Genomic DNA, 20,240 nt, shown 5'->3' with positions numbered 1-20,240 from the left:
TCCTGGCAACATGGGACAGAAATCCTAGAATGAGCTAAGACTCAGCATCAAGGGATTGAGGAAACCTTCTTGACCAAAAGGGGGAACAGTGAAATGAGACAAAGCATTAATGGCTGAGATTCCAAACAGTTGACAGGTTATCCTGATGCATTAAGTAGATATCACCTTGTTACTGAAGATGTAATGGAGAGGCTGGAGGGAACTGCCTGAAAATGTAGAGCTGTGTTCCAGTAGCCACGTTTCTTGATGATGATTGAATAATGATATAGCTTTCACAATGTGACTGTGTGATTGTGAAAACCTTGTGTCTGATGCTCCTTTTATCTACCTTGTCAACAGATGAGTAGAACATATGGAATAAAAATAAATAATAGGGGGAAGAAATGTTAAAATAAATTTAGTTTGAAATGCTAGGGATCAGTGAAAGTGAGGGGTAAGGGGTATGGTATGTATAATCTTTTTTTTCCTGTTTTTGTTTTATTTCTTTTTTGTTGTCATTTTATCTTTTTTTTAAATTTTTTTCTGAATTGATGCAAATGTTCCAATAAATGATGAATATGCAACTAAATGATGATATTGTGAATTACTGATTATATATGTTGAATGGAATGATCACATGTTAATGTTTAAGTTCGTTTGTTGTTAAATTTTTTAATTAATAAATTAAAAAATGGAAAAAAAAAACAACTAGGCCTAACAGTCACTCCCAGAGAACCTTTTTTGTTGCTCAGATGTAGCCTATCTCTCTCTCAGCCAACACAACAAGCAAACTCACTGCTCTCCCCCTCCCTACATGGGACAGGACTCCCAGGGGTATAAACCTTTCTGGCAATGTGGGACAGAAATTCTAGAATGAGCTAGGGATTCAGCACCAAGGGATTGAGAAAGCCTTCTCAACCTAAAGGGGGAAGAGAGAAATGAGACAAAATAAACTGTCAGTGGCTGAGAGATTTCAAACAGAGAGAAGAGGTTATCCTGGAGGTTATTCTTATGCATTACATAGATATCCCCTTTTTAGATTAAGGTGTATTAGGCTAGAAGTGCCTGAAACTGTAGAGCTGTGCTCCAGTAGCCATGCTTCTTGAAGATGATTGTAAAACGATATAGTTTTTGCAGTGTGACTGTGTGACTGTGAAAACCTTATGTCTGATGCTCCTTTTATCCAGGGTATGGACAGATGAGTAAAATATATGGATTAAAAATAAATCAATAAAAGGGGGAATAAATGTTAAAATAAAAATATATATATATTGGATAGATGGAAATACTAGTGGTCAATGAGAAGGAGGGGTAAGGACTATGGTATGTATTTTTTCTTTTTATTTCTTTTTATGGAGTGATGCAAATGTTCTAAAAAATGATCATGGTGATGAATATACAACTACGTGACGACATTGTGAGTCACTGATTGTACACCATGTATAGAATATTTGTATATTAGGAATGTGTATTCTTGTACATTGTTGTATCAATAAAAATTAAAAATAAATAAATAAATTACCAGAAAAAAAATGGTGCCAGAAAAACTAGATATTCACATGCAAAAGAATGAAAATGGTCCCCTATCTCACACCATATACAAACATTAACTCAAAATGGATCAATGACCTAAATATAAAAGTGAAAACCATAAACTCTCAGAAGAAAACACAGGAGAAAATCTTCAAGACCTTGTTTTAGGCAATGGGCAAGCAACAAAAGCAAAAACACAAATTGAGCTTCAACAAAATTAAAAATTTCTGTGCAAAGGACATTAATAAGAATGTGAAAAATATAACCTACAGAATGGGATAAAATACTTGGAAACTATATATTTACTAAGGATTTAATAGCCAGAACATTTAACTCCTACTATTTAACAACTGGAGTCTCAGTAGATGGGGCAGGGATGTGCTCATACCCAGGACATGATGCGCCCTTCCAAAGCAGAGCCGTCTGAGTCTGTGAGGAAACCACCCCCCTTTGAGGGACCTTGGGACACATGGACCAAGGATTCCTGAACCATAATGGCTGTCACTCCCATTGGCCATATAGGAGCTGTGACACATGGGACTGTAGGATGGAATAACTTTGGGATTACCATATCTATCTATCTGTCTGCGCCTTCTGCTCTTCTAGGTTTCCACCATTTGAGAGGGTAGAAAGTGTAGGGTGCTGACAGTAGAACAGAGCTAAGCCCTGAACTGACAAAAGCCATTTCTTTTCAAGTCACAGGCTGCCACTGCTAGAAGGAGCTAGGGCTTTCCTAGCCCCACTCCTCGCTTGTCAGATGGGGGAAACTAAGGTTGAAGAGAAGAGTCCATTGTGAAAAGTTATGAAGCCAAGCCATGAATTTGAACCTTGGACCTCAGCTTCCTCGTCTAGGCTTTTTCCCTCTCCACTTTGGACCACTTGCATCAGCAAGATCCATACAACTCACTCAGAACTGAAGCATGAGATACAGACCAGACTTCTCACCATATCCAACAAGTTAATCTGGTCCAGGCTCTCTGGTCCCCTCCACTATGTGTCCAATGTCACACGATCATCTAGGCCACCTCCTACCTTTCCCAGTTGATTTCTGTCAGGGAAGCTGCACACCCTGCCCTCATCTCAGGCGGGCTCCCTCTGCTTCCTCCTTCATTTGCGATGTACACAATCTCCTATGACCTCATCACTGTGCCAGACACCAACACCCCTCCTGTCTAGCACTCTGATCCAGGCTGTTAGCAAATCTTCCTTAACCTGGGGCAGTGGTGAGTCTTGGGCTGGGAATCCAGTCTGGCATCTACAGACAATTCATAGTCTGAGCAGTATGGGATCGTGTGAAGATGTCTTTGTGTGTGTATCAGGGAGGACCAGAACAGAGAAGCAGTGGAAGATATTTAGAGCTGAAGAAGGCTATTTCAGATTAGAAAGCATTTCTGCAACGTTTAGAAGCTTCTCTCTCTGAGAAACTCCTCCAAGGAAATCCTACCACGGAAGTCTGCCTTTCCCAGACCTTGCTTCACATGTGTGAGCTGAATGAACCAAACCCTCATTCCTGACAGCTAAGGCTCATCCTCTAGCCTAGATGAGAAGATAGATGCTCAAGTCTACAGAATCACTAAAGCTGGAACTCGGAGCTCATCGAGTCCTTAGAATTAATCTGGCCTAGTGGTGACCTCACCACTGAGTGCTTTGAAGAACTTTTGGGCTCCACCGAAGCCAGTTTGTAAAACACTCTTCTAGTCCAAACTTTTCAGTTTACAGATGGGGGACCAGAGGCCTAGAGATGAAAGACTGGCCCAAGGTCCCACAGCAGGTTAGGGTAAGCTGATAAATGCCACATGCTCACTCCTGTCCACTGGCAGGTAGCAGGCCTGCCCTGGGCACACAAGTCTTTTGAGTTTTAGTGTAGATTTTAGACTCTGGTTTTTCCAATGACAACTCCAAATGGGAATAGGGCTGGGGACTGAGTCATAAGACAAATGTACACCAGGCGCAAGCTCACATCATCAGCAAGAACAGAAAATATTTTTATAAGCCTCCCCGTTTGCCTCTGGACATGTTAAGCCCAGGTGATGAATAGCTGGGAAAATACCGCAGCAAAGCAAAGGAAAGAATCATAAAGTTCCTTGGTCCCACTGCAGAGCCCTGGGGTCAGCTCTGGGTCGCAGCAGAGACAGCTGGACAGACAGGCAGGCATTTGCTTTCTCCAAGTCAGGGAAGGAGCTTGGCTTCTCCACTGGCTCAGGAATAATGGGGACAGACCACAGAGAATGAAGACAGTGGAAATAAAAACTGGGACCACCGCGAGTCTTCTGACTCTGTGGGACTGACAGGGTTGCTGGGAGCACAGAGAAGCATCAAGGTACACAAACCTCTGGAGCAGTTACACATGCAGAGACACACCCTGTCAGGAAAAGGACATTGGAGCTATAACGTGCAAAGGCGTCTGATATCCACTAGGGGGCGATCCCACATGGCCCCCTGGCTGGGATATGGCAGTGGAGGGTTGCTGCCTGGAAGCTGAGGCTGAGGCCTGATTACAGCGGGGTCTCCCCACGTTCCTGCCACGGCTGCACCAGTGCAGGCAGCCCTCCTTCCGGGCTCGATGGCAGCCCTGCCAGGGCACATTATGGGGGTTCTACCTGGCCTGTGACTTGGGCAAGGGCTTCTCTGCTCTGGGCCGCCATGGGCTCCCCCCAGGCCGTTTGCCTTGCAGGGTTAGGGGAGCGTGACTGACCCTGCACAATGCCCAGTGCACAGTAAGCGAGGACTCAATGGCCACAGGAAGAACAGGGAATTCCAACCTATTCGCAAAAATAAAGGAATTCTTTCACCAAATGAAATGTTACGTAGAGTTCTACTATATGAACATAGCACCCAGCTCTCAGAGTCCCTGAGCTTCTCAGTAGAGTTTCGGGGCTCCTTGGGACATCCTGGACATTGCAGAAATAACCAAGGAGTCCAAGGTTGGCTCCACCACACCCCACCGAGTTAACCTCGGTAAAGTTTTAAACCTTCTGTAAGCCTTGGTTTCCTCGTCCATAAGACGCACCCTGGGTGGTGAGGATTAAATGGCATGTGTGTCAGACCCCTCGAGGGGTGTCTGCCAAGGAGCTGGCCCTCAGTAAATACCAGCACATGCTCCTTCAAAACCAGGGGTGAGAAAAACACACCTGGTTTTCTTGTGAATCAGCAGATTCTTTGGGGTCTCTTGGACTCATCTGGGTGATGAGGTCTCAAGTCTGGGGTAGGGTGGCTTGCTTTTAAGCAACTTGGTTGTATGTTACCTCTGGCCTCCTCTCATTGCTCCCTGCTCCCGAAAGATTGTCCTTTAAATGACCTCATAGCCCAGTGAAGCAATGGCTTTTCTTTCCATAGGTGAAACCTTACATTGAACTGGTGGGGCACATGCCATTGCGGCATGTCTATGTTTCTACCTCACATGGCGATGCCATCATTGTCCCCACGCCCTTTTGACCTGCAGTCTCACCAGCTTAGGTGGAAGACACAACTTTCCTCTGTGATAAACTCCCCCAGTAGCCGCCCCTGGACAGGAATCCAAGCCCCACCTTCATGGCCATGCTCAGGAGGCCTTTTGTGAAGTCTTCATGCTGCCAACCCTGGGGCAGGACCAGCTCGGGGCCTGCTGGTGGAGAGTGAGTGCCTCTTGGGCAGGGGGGGCCTTCATCAACAGTGCTTGTGGGTCTTCCCAGCGTCCTCTGAGGCTACTCCCCACCCCTCACCAGAAGACACATTTAGAGCAAAGCAGAAGCAAGAGGGAGAACTGATAGGCGAGGCTGAAAGAGCCTGCAATTCTCTCTGCTTCCTTTGAGCAGCTTGGGTTTCCCAGAGGTGCCAGACAGACCTCAGTCCCTGGAAGCCCCAGAGAACAGGGAGAGAGGCGTCTAAAATGAAACTGACTGCAGGAATCCAGTAGGTGGGAGATGCTCCAAATGGCCCAAGAAAATAAGAGAGACTGGGTGACTGGGTTTGTGCTGGTACCAACAAACCTATTTTATTAGAAGTTACATTATGGTCCAACTACTCGGTGAATTTATCTCAGGAGAGTCCACTGCAAAGATCCAAAATCTTTCGTACCTTCTTTAATGAAAGCAATATTAAATAGAGAATAAGAAATGCTTATTCATCAACAAATGAAATTTAGAGATGGCTAACGTGATTTTGGGGCTGCCAGGGAAGCTGCCTAATTTCTTGCTATTTTCTACCTACACAGTACTCTCATATCTCAACACGGGGGTTTCAAAGTACAGTGCCCGCGCTCCAGCTCAATGAAATACCAGTTGAAAGATGTGTAATAGCCTCCTTTTCCAGTCCCTTTTGTCTTGAATGCCTCTAAAAGCTGGCATTAGAAAAATATGCACTGTAGTATCCCCCAGGCTCAGTGAAATGTACAGACCTGACAAACACTGACTGACGCTGTCCCTGTGCATTGTCACACACGTGCATGTGTGCACACCCCTCCCACGTCCTCCAAGGCTTACAACCTCATCTGTGCCTTCCATTGCCAAATGTCAAGAAACTAAGAAGCCCTTAGAAATTAGTTGAATTGGTTCTTGGATTCTTTGGCCAGGCGTGATGCTTGCTAGTTACTCAGTGTCAGCCTGAAAGCCATTAGGACTTCTGAGGCCGCCTCCAGACTCAAGGATAAAATGGTCACCCACTTCAACTGTAGTGTAACCACCTGGCACTAAACCCTAGGCCGAGGAAGGAGCAAAAGATCCGTGCTTTCCTGCTGCTGCAGGACAGGAGAGACGTGCAGCCTCATGCACCCCAGAATTCCCTGTGAGGGGTCTGGATGCAAGGTATTGAGGGGCTGTGAGGCTGAGGGGTAAGAACTTGAACTTGCAGCCAGAAGACATGGATTCGAATGCCAAATCCTTCAAGTTTCCTTTTTATGACCTTAGGCAAGTCACTTATTCTCCTGGAGCCTCAAAAGTCCCAAGAGTGATCCAGGGCCCGAACCAAATAGTAGTTATGAGAATGTTTTGCAGACTGTAAAGTGCTACACACATGTACAGTTCTATTATTTTGCTGAGCACTTTATGTTCACGATTTCATTAACCCTTGCAACAGCTCTCTGCATCAGAGCGCTCTCGTTATCACTACCTACAGATGTGGGGACTAAGGCACAGAGAGGCTAACATGACATACCTGCGGTCACACAGCTCACAATTGGCAGAGCCAGGATTTGCAGCCAAGTGTTTCCTGCCCTGTGTGGGACTGATGACCTGTGCCATGCCTTGGAAGTCAGATAATGGCAACTCACCTGGTCACCAGAATACATCCGCTACCCCCTTCACTTCCCTCCTCCCAGTGCTAAGGAAGCCAGCTGGCAGCGTGCTCCTCACCTGCAGCCCTTCCCTGACAGCCTCCAGGAGATAAGGGATAATGGAGTAGTTCCACAAGTCCGTGAACCACACCCGCGAGCCATCCACATCGATGGGACATGACAGGAAGAGCCGGGGACCTGGAGACCACAGCGAAAACAAGTCAGAGGCTGAAATGAGGGTGGAGTAGGAGAAACCGTGGTCCACACATCCTTCACAGGAGGGAGCCTGGACCCTGTGAGTGACAGCAGGTCTGACAGCAGGAACACCAGGGGCTGCATGGTAGGTACAGAGCAGGACACTTCAACACCTCGTTCCCACCCCCGGCATCTCTCTCTCCAGAGGAAATCAGCCAAAAGAGGGGAAAAACTTTATGGAGAAAGATGCTCATTGCAGTATTATTAGTTCTGATTCAAAAAAAAAACAATGGAAGGACACTACATGCGTAAGAATGAACGTGGTTGAGCAGGTAATGGCACACCTGCATTTGATTATTTTGTAGCCTTTAAAAATGTAGCAAAGTGGAATGCTCACAGGGCAATGCAAACTGGGGCAAAAAGGGCACATACTCTATAGACATTATGACTGCAACTGCACAGAGCAGTTATATACGCGGACAAGGGCAGAAGAAATTAAGCCCACATTTAAACTATCAGGTCAGGATAGCAGGATGATTGATCTTTTTTTCTCCATTCTAAATTCCCAACCTTTAGGAATGCTGTTAAATTTCTATTTTATTTTTAAAGTAGAGCAATCCCAAAAGGTCGTTTCAGCTTGCGGTGGGGCTCTTCACTGAGCTGGCAGATTCTCCATCAGCCTAGACTGGGCTGGGTGTGTCTCTGCTCTGCTGATTGTCCCCCAGCAGCACTGAGCAGGAGAGGGGGGGTTAAAGGTGGGACGTGGAGAACTGCCGGTCTGGGGACTGTCTTGGCCTGTGACTGTCCGTCTGTCCTGCTTCTCCATCTGTGGGGACAGTCCAGTGTCTGGTGGGCTTGCCCCTGCCAAGTGTCATCCAGGCAAGCGCCCACACGACAGCCCACGAGGAAGCCAGGGCTCCGGGAGAACGCCCTTGCCTCCGGGCCGCCCACCTTCTCCTGCCTGGCTCCCCACCTACCGATGGTGACATCTGAGGAGCTGTGAGCCTCCAGGAAGCGGTTGAGGTGATGCCAGACCTTGGGAATCCAGTCGATGATTTTTACCAGCTCCACATTCCGCACCCGCCCACTGATCTCTGTCTCCATGAGCTTCCTCCGCAGGAACCGGCCAAGGAAGCCCTTCACGGGCTCCGTGTGGTTGGCACAAAGCACCCACCTGGGGGAGGGCAGGAGCGCTTTTTCAATAATGGTGATGGTAGTAAAAATGATGGTTAATTTCAATAACTAAAGCCCATTAGAATGGGCAGGTATATATGCTAAAGCCAAAATAGAGCTCACTGTGTGCCTATGTTTTAACCCACTGAATCTCTCACAGCAACTCTATGATGAAGATATTATTACATCATCCCCACTATACAGATAGAAATGCTGAGGCACACCCAGGATTAAGCTGCTGGTTGACAGAGAAGCTATGATTAGAACCCAGACAGTCTGGTTCTTGAGTCTAAGCTCCAACCACTGAACTATACTGTCTTTTGTGCTCAGTGACAGGCCCTGTGCTGGACTACGGAGCTTTAAAAATGACTAAGACAAGGTCCTTGTCCCCCAAGAGCTTACAGCCTAGTGGAGGAGATAGACAAGCAAATGGAGCAATGAGACAGGATGACGAAGCCTGGGGAATCAGGGAAGTCTCCTCACAGAAGATGTCTGGGCTCAAATGGGAAGGATGAATGGAGTGGCCACCTAAGGAAAAAGCAGGAGCATGGGGTGAGGAGGAAGTTGGACAGAGAGAATGCTGCAGCACTAGTGGAGGCATGAAAAATGGCATGGGGTATCTGGGGAAACTGCCAGAGGTTCAGTAACCAGAGATGAGACATGACCTGCTGGCCTGAGGAGTCTGGATTTCATTCTGAGGGCAATGGGGAGCCACTGAAGGACACTGTTACATGGTCAGGTTTGCATTCTAGAACGCTCTCTCTGGCTGCACAGAGCAAGCATGGTCTGCAAATGGGCAAGCAGCAGATAGGAGGACTGGTTAGAAAGTGAATACAACAGTGTGGCTGGGAGAGGACTGTGGCAGTGACAGAGGTAAAAGGAAAGAGAAGGAAGACAGAGGGGCATGTAGTAGAATGAATGGACAAAACCTGGGGTAGCCAGGATGCAGAGGGGAGCCAAGCTCTCAGTGGCCTGGCAAAATTGACATTTCTCTGATAATTATAAGTCAAGTCCACTTTCAATCAGTTATCCTCAGAGAGGCCTGCATAACAGTCAGTGAAAAGTGAGCCACAGGGTTTCAGCTCAGGAACAAATTTCTCATCATCATCTAAGGGCCCGGTCAGGAGAAGTGGAGTGGTAGAGTCAGGGGGAGATTCAGGGCAGGGCAAAGGATGTTTGGCAATGCCAAGCAAGGAGCGAAACAAACTAGTGTGATAGAGTTGAATGGTCCTTCTCAGACCCCAGCTGTGAGAGAGCCCAGTGTGGTGCCCACGAGGGATTCACAGTAACTGGGGTGCTGAAGGCATTCATAGCCTTAAAGCTCCTTAGCAAGGGTTTCCATTGCTCATGCTCACTTGGGACAGAGACAGGTCGCTGGCAATGTACAGGGGAGGAAAGGGTGCCTTCACCTCTTGCCAGAGTTGCCTTCCTGATACTGTTACAGCAGGACTCAGAGTCAAAGAGACCTCAGCCTGAGTTTCAGCTGTGTCATTGCCTAGCTGTGGGACATCTGACAAGTCATTTCATTCTCTGAGCTCAGTTTCTCCGTTTGTAAACTGAGAAAATGACTTGAACTACTTGAAGCTATTTGAAAATTTAAATTGGTTAAGCTGGGGAAAATGTTGAACACAATGTCCAGCACAGAACAAGGTACTCAAAAGACTTATTCCTATCTATTCTTTCTTTTTGGTGATTCCATCACTTAATTGGAAAAGAGAAGTGACAGCTTACCTGAAGTTATGATGAAGCTGCAGGTTGGGAGTAGAAGAGGTAGCCTGGTTCATCGTACCAATTATGTAAGGGCTGTGGGGGGCAAGTAAAGGAAAAGAAAGCTTTGCGACTAAAAGCCAAGCTAGAGGGCAAATAGATGGCCAGCTGCCACCCTTTCCACACGTCAGGGGCTGGCACACCCTCCCAGGGGCCAGGAGCTCCAGGGTCAACCTTTACCATTTGTGGTACTTGCAATTGAGCAGCCCATTGAAGATCTCGCCCAGAGAGCTGACGTGATGCAGGTTGTCCAGGATGATAACTAGAGGCATGTCCACAGAGTTGTTCTCACTGTTGCACTGATCCGCGAGGTTGGACAAGTACTGGCGCAGTTCCTGTGGAGGCCCAGAAGGCCAGGGGAGAACGAGTTGGTGAATGCACCCCAAGGAAGATTCAGGTCCTCACAGCCTTCGCTTTGCCCAGGCCCATGTAGGTGAGTGGTCCTTTATGATGCCATCCCATGCTGTGAACATGTACCGAGAGCCTGCCTGCCACGGGGCCTTGGCTTGATGCTGAGGGGGATGTGGCGTGTGGGGAGCGGCACGTGGAGTAAGTCTTGGGCTCTGCCTGGGCTCTACCTGACCCAAGATAACAGAAGACTAGAAGATCTCCAGCCCAGAGCTCAAATGGAGTTGCACAGGCATGGTTTTGTTTTGTTTTTTTAATACTTGCTCTACCACTTCTCCAGAAATGCTATCACTTTTACTGACATTTCTTAGCATGCCAACTTTCCAGAAAACTTCAGAATAGGTGCCATACATATCTTTGTACCTCCATGGCACCTGCCTAAGAGTCAAATACAGAGAAAACTTCAAAAACTTACTCCAGCAGGGGACCCAGACACACACACTTAAGTAATGCTGATTAGTGCTGTGGCAGACAGACCAGCAGAGGAGGGGAGATGAAGCTACGTGCACAGGGGACCTCGCAGGGTGTTGTTGAATGGGTGGGCTTTCAGTCTGACCCTGAAGAATGGATAGGGCATGCATTGGCTTGAGCAAAAGTGCCCAGAGGTATTCAAATACAGCACATGTGCAGGGAATAAAATGCAGTCTAGCATGGCTGGAGTAAGGGATGCAAGCCAGGAAAGGGAGAAGAAAAGGAGCAGGGCAGAGGGAGAAAAAGCCTCACAGTGAACTCAGAACACCTGCCCGATAATATTAACATCTTAATAGTTGGTATTACAAGCCAGGCTGCTTTTCTGGAGTGACTTGTAAAGCTACTCTAAGTGCCTTATTTATATTAACTTAGGTAGCCCTATGACAACCTTAGGAGGTGGGTACTATGATATCTCCACGTCATGGATGGGGGAGCAGAGGCACACCTGAGGTGGCACAGGTGGTAAGAAGTCCCAGACAATAGGCTGGCTGCTCAGATGGCGACATGTCCTCAATCTTCTACAAACAAACAGAAACACCCCAAGCCTCGCTAGCACTACAGAAAGTCTTACTTTTAAAGCTGCTAGTAATTCCTCATTCTTTTAGCCTTTCTTCACCCTGGGTTCTCAGCCTCAAGCAGCTGACAAGGACAGGGTGATAGGGTTGCTGACTCCTTGGGGTTATGGAGCCCACCCTGCCCTGCTCAGTCCCTGAGACAGCTGGCAAGGGGAGAGTGAGCAGGGGCCCAAATCCTGCCTGTCTACTCGGCAGCCATATACCTGGGGAAATTTTTTTAAATTGGTTTTCCAGGAGGAGGCATCTTTGCTAATTCACACAAAGGCTCTCCACACAGGGATTCTGACCTTTATTCCCTCGTCCTGCCCCTACCACATATCACTTGGGGAACTAGCTAATAGTGCAAATCATCTAAGAGAGAGGCCTCGGAATCTACATCTTCAAATACCCCACATGATTCTTAAAGCACAGGAATCATTTTGAATTCATCTGGACTCTCTGGCCCTTTTGCACAGTGCCAGCCACAGAAGGAATTATCTAGAAACTCTCAACAGACGAAGGATAAACAGGTTTGAAACAAACTTCATGCCTGGGGCCAGATCAGACTCAATAAATTCTTGGTAAGCTGAGCTGGTGATCTTAAGGAACTATGCCTGGCTCACAGTGGAGCAGCAAGCAACATCAGACTTAACCAGAGATGTCACTTCTTGCTGGAGGGATCTGAAATAAAGCTTTTCTTTCTGCTAATCTTCTGACCTCTTTCACCTGGTTGTTTTTAATAGCCATCGAAGGAGAGTTAACGGGAAATGCTTTCCCAACAGGATGGAGTTGGTGTCAACAGTTCCGAGAGGGCTAAAAGTGGCCCCAGGCTGGCAGTAGGCTCCGAAGGACCTTCTCACCTTGCTGGACTTGTGGTCCACGTTGAAGGTGGCGATGACCCCATCTGTCAGCTCCCGTCCCTCCCGAAGCACCATGTACTCTGACAGCCGGTTGGCCAGGTAGGTTTTCCCGGTACCACTGGGGCCAGACAGAATGATCCGCCGATGCTCTACCAGCAGGGAGACGTAGCGCTGCAGGAGAGGCTTGGGGATCAGGGATGCAAATGCCAGTGAGTCCAGGCTGTTTTCTGTGAGCCCTGCATTTCAGAGAGAAAGGAAGTGCTTGAAGGGGCGAGGAAAGGGCAGCTCCTAAGCTCCTTGTTCTTGCCTAACTGCAGCCGCTGGGACCTGGGACCTGAGGTTAATCTCAACAGCCCACTCACCTGAGACCCCTGCTCTGGCATCCAGAGGGCCGAGAGCAAGGCACTGCTGTTCCAGGAAGCCACTAGTCATTGGCATCATGTGCTTCTGGCTCCTGTCTTGGCTGACCTTCCCAGAGAAAGATTCATCCTTGATACCTGGGTCCTTAGCCCTCATCTGTTCTCTAAGGGGTTCCTAAGACTCTGGGCTCTGCTTTTGGTGTCTGCCCAGACCAAACTGGAGTCTTGCCCGACTGAAGACTCAGGTTGCCTCTGCACCTTGTTCCTTCCTACATGCCATGGGTCACTGCCACCCATGCTCACAAATATACCACGGAGATGGCAGCACCTCCATCTCCAAAATGAAACAAAAGGCAAGATGGGACCCTTGGGTTTTGGGATGTGTAATCCAGCAGATCTAGGTTGAAATGGTCAACATTAAGACCTTTGATCCTCAAACAGCATTCCCTGGAAACTTATCTTTTCTCCTTCCTACCTTCATCAACTTCATGTCCAAAACCTAAAGTAATTCTTTCAAAAACTCACCTCAAGAAAACTAGTACATGTAAATAAAAAAATAAACTGAAAGTATAATAAAAATGTAACGTGAAGGGCGCTTATTCAGTTCTGTAATACCTTCTTACTCCCACATGATTCTTCTCTGCAAGCAGACCTCATGTTGCATTGGTAAGTTTGTTTCTGATTCTCAGCCAACCAAGACTAGTCCCTAAATGCAGAGACTGTTCCAAAATGACCAATGATGGTCCCTCAATGACTTAGCTGCTGGGGACGAGTCTCAGATTTTTCTGGCACTGTGCTCATTATAGCCTACACTGGTTCAAACCTCGTAAATTACAGAGCTTAGCATCTCTAGTCTAAACTCATAAGTAAAAATAAAAAAAATAAAAAAAAGACCCCAAACCAAAGTTTTTATGGAAACACCTCTCTCTGTATATAAGCTGTTTCTTCAGGATTATAAAAGCTCCCCTGGGAGTGACGATTTTGCAGATGCTCTCACATTGGAATTCACTTTGTTCTATGCCCTCCCTCAGGAGTATTTTTTGAAGGCATAATTTTCAAGTACTATAGGAAGACAGAAACACCAGGTATAACTTGAAAATAAACCCAAGCTGATCCCTTGAGATGTTACAACTTATGTGCGGACAGCAGCAACACAGCAGACTCCGCGGTGGGGTCAAGGCATAGGATCTTGTCACTGTCCCTACGGAGGTTTGATCTGGTCTCAGTTCTAGATCACTCCTTTCACCCCTCAGTGTTAAAATGAGGAAGTTAATGATGCATGCCCCATTGCAGAGATGAAATGTAATTGAGCCCATGACTTAAAAAGATTTCTTAAAGGGTTCTAAGTGGACAGTTCTTGTTTTGGTGTGGTTAGCACCCTCACCTTCTTTCCCCTCCTTTCCTATGGGGAATCCTGTCCAGGTGGACTGGATTAAATAGGGCTGGCCCAGTACCCTAATTCACCCACGGGGTGGATTTGTGACCAGGCTCGGGAAAGCCTTTTCCTGGCCATAACCGCTGATTTAGCAATGGATATTTGACACACGGTGGGTCAGAGTCACTCCTAGGAATTTTCTACTACCCTTTTCCAGAAAGCCTCCTCTTTTTCTAAGGCTCCTAAACTAGACAGATGAATTGGGGCTACCAGGGGCCATTTTATCAGCCACATTCAGAGAGCCCCCAAAATAAACCAAGCAAATATGCAAAGTTGGGGAAGGCCTTAGCCTTGATGACACAGAATACATGGCTCGAGCTGGGCTCAAAGTCTGACCCTGGATTCCCCAGGTATGTGAGTCTATGCATTCCTTTTTTTGCTAAACCTAGTTTTGAACTGGTTTGCAGCCCCAGGTCAGAACTGAAGAATATCAACTGTCAGCTGAATGAGGATCTTAATTCCTGCTGATGGGTGATGTTTGGGTACATGCTGTCTTGTGCTTTTATTTATTTATTTTTTGTGTGTATGCTGTATGGCAGGCTCACATTTTCATTCTTTTTCCATGTAAATATCCTGTTCTTGCAGCACCAGTTGTTGAATTTTTGTTTGTTTGTTTGTTTTGCTTGCTTGTTTTTTGGGACGTGCATGGACTGGGAATTGAACCCGAGTCTCCCACGTCAGGCAAGACTTCTACCACTGAACTACCCTTGCACACCTGCCTTGTGCTTTTGAAAACCCTACCTATCAGGAAACAAAATCAGCATCAAAGGACTCCAAAACCATGCCCTATTGGAAAGTGGGCAATGAAATGGGACAATCTGAAGGCTGCGCCTAATACAGTGTTTATTGAAGTGTGTTCCTCAGGTGGTTCATAAAATGTAGGAAAATGGGGTTAGCCAGTCAAATAAATTTGGGACAAACTGAATTAAACAGCCTTGTTTATAGCAGGGTGTGACAGAGGCTTTGGCAAACAATAAAAATTGTACTATGTACTCCTAGCCCCCAACCCCATATGGGGATTATGATGCATTTTTCTGAATTTATTTGGCCACAGAAATCCCCCCCACAGAGAACTTTGTGGGACTAGAGTTCCACGGAACACACTTTGGTCCAGGGTTTAACATTTCTGGCGATGAGGCAATTGGAAGCACCAGCAGCATTGAGCATACGCAAGAGCCTCAGCTGCTTCTGGTGTTCTCAGAGCAACTTCTCTGCAGCCTACAACAAACCCTGGTTTCCCCATCCGAAGAACGGGACCACGTCCAAGAATTGCTGGCAAGAGTAATTAACTGGTATTGGTAAGACCTTCAGAGAGCCCCATTTCAACAGAGTTATTAAGAATCCCATCATCTCAGAGTCATAAGGCTAATAAATAGGCTCTTTTGTTGGATAATTTCAGCAATAAATTAAAATTGTTTGCTTTCAACCAAGGTTGAAAAATGCAAACTGTTTGACTTGCTTAGGTAAGAGTGACTGTGGTTGAAGGGGAAAAGCAAAAAAAAAAAAAAAAAAAAACCCCATACACATCTGCACAAACAGAACTGTGGCTGCCCTTTTCCATGCCAAGACATAAAACATAAGCCTCTGACTCCTGAAAGCTCTGGCCTTTGCCATCGGCCCAATTACCTTTGACAGCCACGGAGATGGTGGTGTTCTCACCAACCAGATACCCACAGGGCAGAAGCTCAGGCGTCTCCGAGGTGCTGGTGCGCTGGACTTCCCCAATGCTGTAGCCAAGCACACTGTCTGAGCTCAGCCCCAGCTGACTCACCGGGTCGACGTGAATGATGTATTCCTGGAAAAAGCAAAATAAAGACCCCTCAAAGATGTAGCTGCAATCTGCCCACCACTCATGTTTTTCTTTGGGTGATTTACAGTCATCTTCTCTTCTTTCTCAGATGATGTCTGAGCTGAAATGGAGCTGTGGGATGAGGGGGAGAATGCCCTCGTATCACAGCCCTCTTAAAACACAGATTTATTTGGTTAGTGATGTAAAAAAACAAAACAAAACAAAAACCTTAATAAGACTGTGAACGTTTAGTCTGGATGAACCAAGCATGGAAATGTTAGGCTGCTTTGCTGAAGTTCAGCTGATGTCTTGAAGATGTTAGGGCCTGTAAATGGTACTGGGAAGTTCATGAATGTGTAATTCTGACAAGGAATCTCTTGGTTCAGGGTGAAAATCATACTGGTAGTGAAGAGAGCAAAACTCAGGGATGCTAGAGAGAAGTAACCTGGATTTTTAAAAAGGAAAATTATACTTAATTTGGAAAGTGTTTCCTGTTAGGTGAGTGACCAAAGGTTTTGAGTCACACAAGTTGGAACTGAGGTCCACAAGTAACAGGTCATCAAATAACGACTGAATTAGAGGCCTAACAATAGGCCTCTGCCTTCACTTATTATGATACCCTGGAAGCTCTTCTCAGCCCAAAGTATTGTCTTTCTAATCCAAGGATGCCCCAGTGGATAGAGTTTTTGCTCGGGCAGAACGGCGCTAAGCCATTCACATCTCTTCTAGTTGGCCAACCCTGCCAAGGGCAGATGGGAACAATTTGGCCAGCTACTGGTCTGTACTTACCCATCAACCTTCAGTTCATGTGAAGCGAGGGGACAAGTCCAGGAAAACATGAGGATGTAGAAGAGGAGATGAGGTCCAAGAAGTAGCCAAATTCAAGGTGCAAACTGCCCTTTACTGCCCAAAGCCCAGCCCCCCATGTCAGGTGTATTGTTGTCACCATTTTCTTGAAACACTTACTTTGAAGAGCCGTCTAACCACCCCATCGAGCACATCCCACTTCGTCTTGCCACTAACTCCAATGCAGCCAATAAGAAAGAGGTGTGGTCTGGAATCCTAAGGGTAAGGAAATGTAGGCAGGTGAAAAACTGGTGGAACTTTTCTGGCACAGTTTAGTAGAGGACTAAGAACTCCGCCAAAAATTTGAGAGGGGAATAAAACTCCTATTTGTTTTAACACGAAGGATAACTTTGCTGGAAAGCAACAGTCTTTTAAAACCTTCTGCTCTAAGTAACATTCCTACTGCTAAAACAGTAACCTGTGGGACAGGAAGAGAATCTTTCTACTAAATGTGTACTTCATCCAGTGTGTGGATCACATGTCCCTCTGCCTGGAATGCTTCTCTCCTTCTATCTGCTGTCTTACTCTTCTCAAACCTGGCTTACAAACTCACCTCTTCCAGGAAGCCTTCAACAATGAACCTCACCAGGCTGAGAGCTCACCATTGCTTCAGCAGTTCTGTACACAGCTTATGCAATGATATATTCTGCATCTGTTTCTATCTTTTTATGCCTGAGTAGGCACCAGGAATCGAACCCAGGTCTCCGGCATTGCAGGCGAGAGTTCTGCCACTGAGCCACTGTTGCACTGCTCTGTTTCTCTTTTTTCTTTTTAGGTGTTTCTGTCTTATTAGTAGATTGAGTTTGTCTCCTTACTGGATCCTAAATTCCTTCAGTATAGAGTAAGTTTCTCCATTTTCTTTTCTTCTTCTTTGTTTTTAACTGACACTATTGCTTTTCTTCTAATTGAAAGGTGAAACATGCTCAAATCAGAAAACTAGTAAATCTCTGGGAAGTTCACAAAAAATCTTTTCCGACTTCTTTTGCATCTCTCCCCACAGAGTTCTATGTAGTATGACCAAATGATCACACTGACTAAAGAAAAACTGATCACATTGATTATATTAATAGAACACTGCATTCTGTTGGGTTTTAAATATTTAATATGCTCTTAAGGCTATAGAGTTAGGTAGGGGTTAGGGAGGACGATATCTGGAAATTAAGCAAAATCAGCAGAAAAAAGGGCACCAGTCTTGCAGTTAAATAATCTGGTTCTACCACTTGCCTTGCTGGCTTAGGTAAGTGGTGCTCGGGGTCTTGGATTTCTCAGTTGTAAAATGAAGATGATAACGCCTGGTTGCCCAGTCTGATTTGGATGGTGTGGTGAACAAAAGAACACAATTTTTTGAAAGTGGCTTGTAAAATTTTGTAAAGTGTAAGATCTGTTCATATGTAAACATGTTAACATGTTCACCTCTATGTTTACTTGAACCATGGCCCTGGTTATGAAAATGAATTTTCCCCTTGGAAGCCTATCACAAAAATATGAAGCTATTTATTACGCATTTCTAGGCTAGGTGATTTTGAACTTGCTGGCAGCTCCAAAATCCTGGACCCGTTCTCTTAAGTGAGAGCCAGCCACAAAGTGGGATGCCCTGGTAAAGTCTGGCTGCAGGTATTTTGTTCTGGTGGGGACTGTAATTTCCCCAGGTGTATGAAACTATAAGAGCATGTTGGCTAGAAATACTAAGAAATAACAAAAAAACTCAAATGAACTTGAATGATGACTCATGAGGCCTTTTTCTACTTGAGAATGCTCATTCACAGCACACTTTGGATTAAAGGACTAAAAATCAATATTCAGCTGTGAACCTCTGTACACCCTGGCCATCTCAAAATAGCCTCTGGTGGTAGCTGAGTCTCCTAGACTGTGGAAGAGAACAGGAACTATATTTGGGGGATTCAGATTCCTCAAGCCTTGGCAAGTCAGAATGCCTACCAGCTTCATTTCCAACCATTATTTTGACGATCTATTCCTCAGTGTCTACTTCTTTTGCAGCCTCTCACAACCTGATAAAACTGGTGCATTTGGTCAGCTTATTTCTGTACCTTTGAAGTACTTTGAAGTATTTTGGGAATATATCACATTTAGAAAAGCCATTTCAGATCGATGTTAGTGTGTAGATTGTTACATGAGGATGCAATATGGGACCATTTTTAGTACTCTATTAGAACTCTCAAACATGAAAGGGAAAGGGTTGTTTACTTACTTTAACTGTGTCAAAACGCTGCTGGGAATTATGATTAGTCAAGAAAAGCATCAGTGGTAGCTCCTTAGGCTGTGAGGTGATACGGCTTTATGATTAAGTCACTAAACTAGGTATTTCTACCTGGAGAAGGGGCAGGCAGAGCAGGAAAGGGATCCAACTAACCTCCTTCCACTTCATTTCCTCCTGAAAGCTGACAACTATCTTAACATGCCTGCCTCCTTCCTTCCGAGCCGAGCATTCACCAGTGTCATCCAGCAACATGTCTGCGAATGGAAAACATCAACAGCCTTAGGCACATGGGGAGAGCAAAGCTGGCTTCCTGACACCCCCGCTGCCTGTTGGTACAGCAGCGGGACAAACCAGGTGTCGGGGGGTGCAGGGGAAGTGGGGTGGGGTGTAGGAGAAGGGAAGAGGGCAGAATGGAGGATGCATCACAGAAACCAACGGTGGACCAACCAAGAAACCAGCAGGCCGACGATGCACCTTGCCAAATGGAAGTGCGAGGGAGAGACTCAACCAAAACGACAGCAACAGCAGCATCATGGATAAATAAAAGCGTCAGCCTCAATATGCTTACAAAGAGAACCTAGGTCATGTTCACTGATTACTGCGCCAGCCTGGAATCCATCCTGAAGGCAGGAAGATCAAGGACCAAGCCATTGCCCCAAATGGGACCTGCTACTACGGGGTTTGTATGTAGCATTCAGCTTGCAGGTCAGCCTCTTAAAATGGATCAAACAGAACTCAGCATGGTGGGCGAGGGCATCCACGTTCACGGCTTGGAGAAATCTGGCGCGCTGGAGCAAAGCATGATAGCAGCCGAACGGCTGGGCTCATGTTGGTAGCAGACGCACACCCAGACACATACATACACCCCAAGTGCACACACGCCTGTTGCCTCTCCATTTGATCTGTTGATCTGCTTAGCTTGGGACTCTTGCTTGGAGACCTGCAGGCCAGCTGCAGGTCCGTTCATGCCCCCAGCCCTGCGATGACACTCACCCAAGCTGGTTGACTCAGTGAGGTTTAGGCTGTGCTGGGAGAGGCCCATGGATTGCCTTGGGGAAGCAGAGATGGACACCTGGGAGGGGGCCCGGCTGCAGCCACTGCCTTGAGTCTCTGACTTTAGTCGGTCATTCTCAGCTTTCAGCTTCTCTATTTCACTCTGTAAAGATTAAGGATAAAGCTCATTTACTAGATGGATATGACGGGAGGCCAAATTTAAAAGTTTCCTGAAAGGACCAAATGGCTGTCACAGGTAAGCTGAAGTAAGGAGCACCACCAGAGACTCAACAGTGTTTGCAGCCTTTGCTGTGTATATAAGGCATGTCTGGCAGGGGAGGGTCCATCCTCTGAGAGACTGGCCTCAGAAAAGACTGGCGATGTTTCCCAAAATCTTGCCTGGAAATTAAGT

General features: G+C 46.3%; 1 protein-coding gene across 5 annotated transcripts in view; it reads right to left on the bottom strand.

Annotated features, from left to right (window-relative positions):
- The window catches only part of NAV2 (neuron navigator 2), a 390,205-nt gene that overhangs the window by 8,492 nt on the left and 361,473 nt on the right, over positions 1-20,240 (bottom strand). For all 5 annotated transcript variants that reach the window (XM_077114211.1, XM_077114212.1, XM_077114213.1 and 2 more), the window contains 9 exons: positions 19,829-19,991; positions 18,989-19,089; positions 16,738-16,833; positions 15,609-15,777; positions 12,189-12,424; positions 10,076-10,230; positions 9,860-9,931; positions 7,933-8,129; positions 6,840-6,958 (listed from right to left, as the gene is read on the bottom strand). In XM_077114211.1, coding sequence (XP_076970326.1) covers positions 6,840-6,958; positions 7,933-8,129; positions 9,860-9,931; positions 10,076-10,230; positions 12,189-12,424; positions 15,609-15,777; positions 16,738-16,833; positions 18,989-19,089; positions 19,829-19,991 — 1,308 coding nt within the window. The remainder of the gene's footprint in view (positions 1-6,839; positions 6,959-7,932; positions 8,130-9,859; positions 9,932-10,075; positions 10,231-12,188; positions 12,425-15,608; positions 15,778-16,737; positions 16,834-18,988; positions 19,090-19,828; positions 19,992-20,240) is intronic.

Source organism: Tamandua tetradactyla, chromosome 8 (genome assembly GCF_023851605.1).
Source record: "Tamandua tetradactyla isolate mTamTet1 chromosome 8, mTamTet1.pri, whole genome shotgun sequence".
Lineage (NCBI taxonomy): Eukaryota > Metazoa > Chordata > Mammalia > Pilosa > Myrmecophagidae > Tamandua > Tamandua tetradactyla.
Note: the sequence above shows the minus strand (reverse complement) of the source record. Positions and strands in the feature narration are given on the sequence as shown.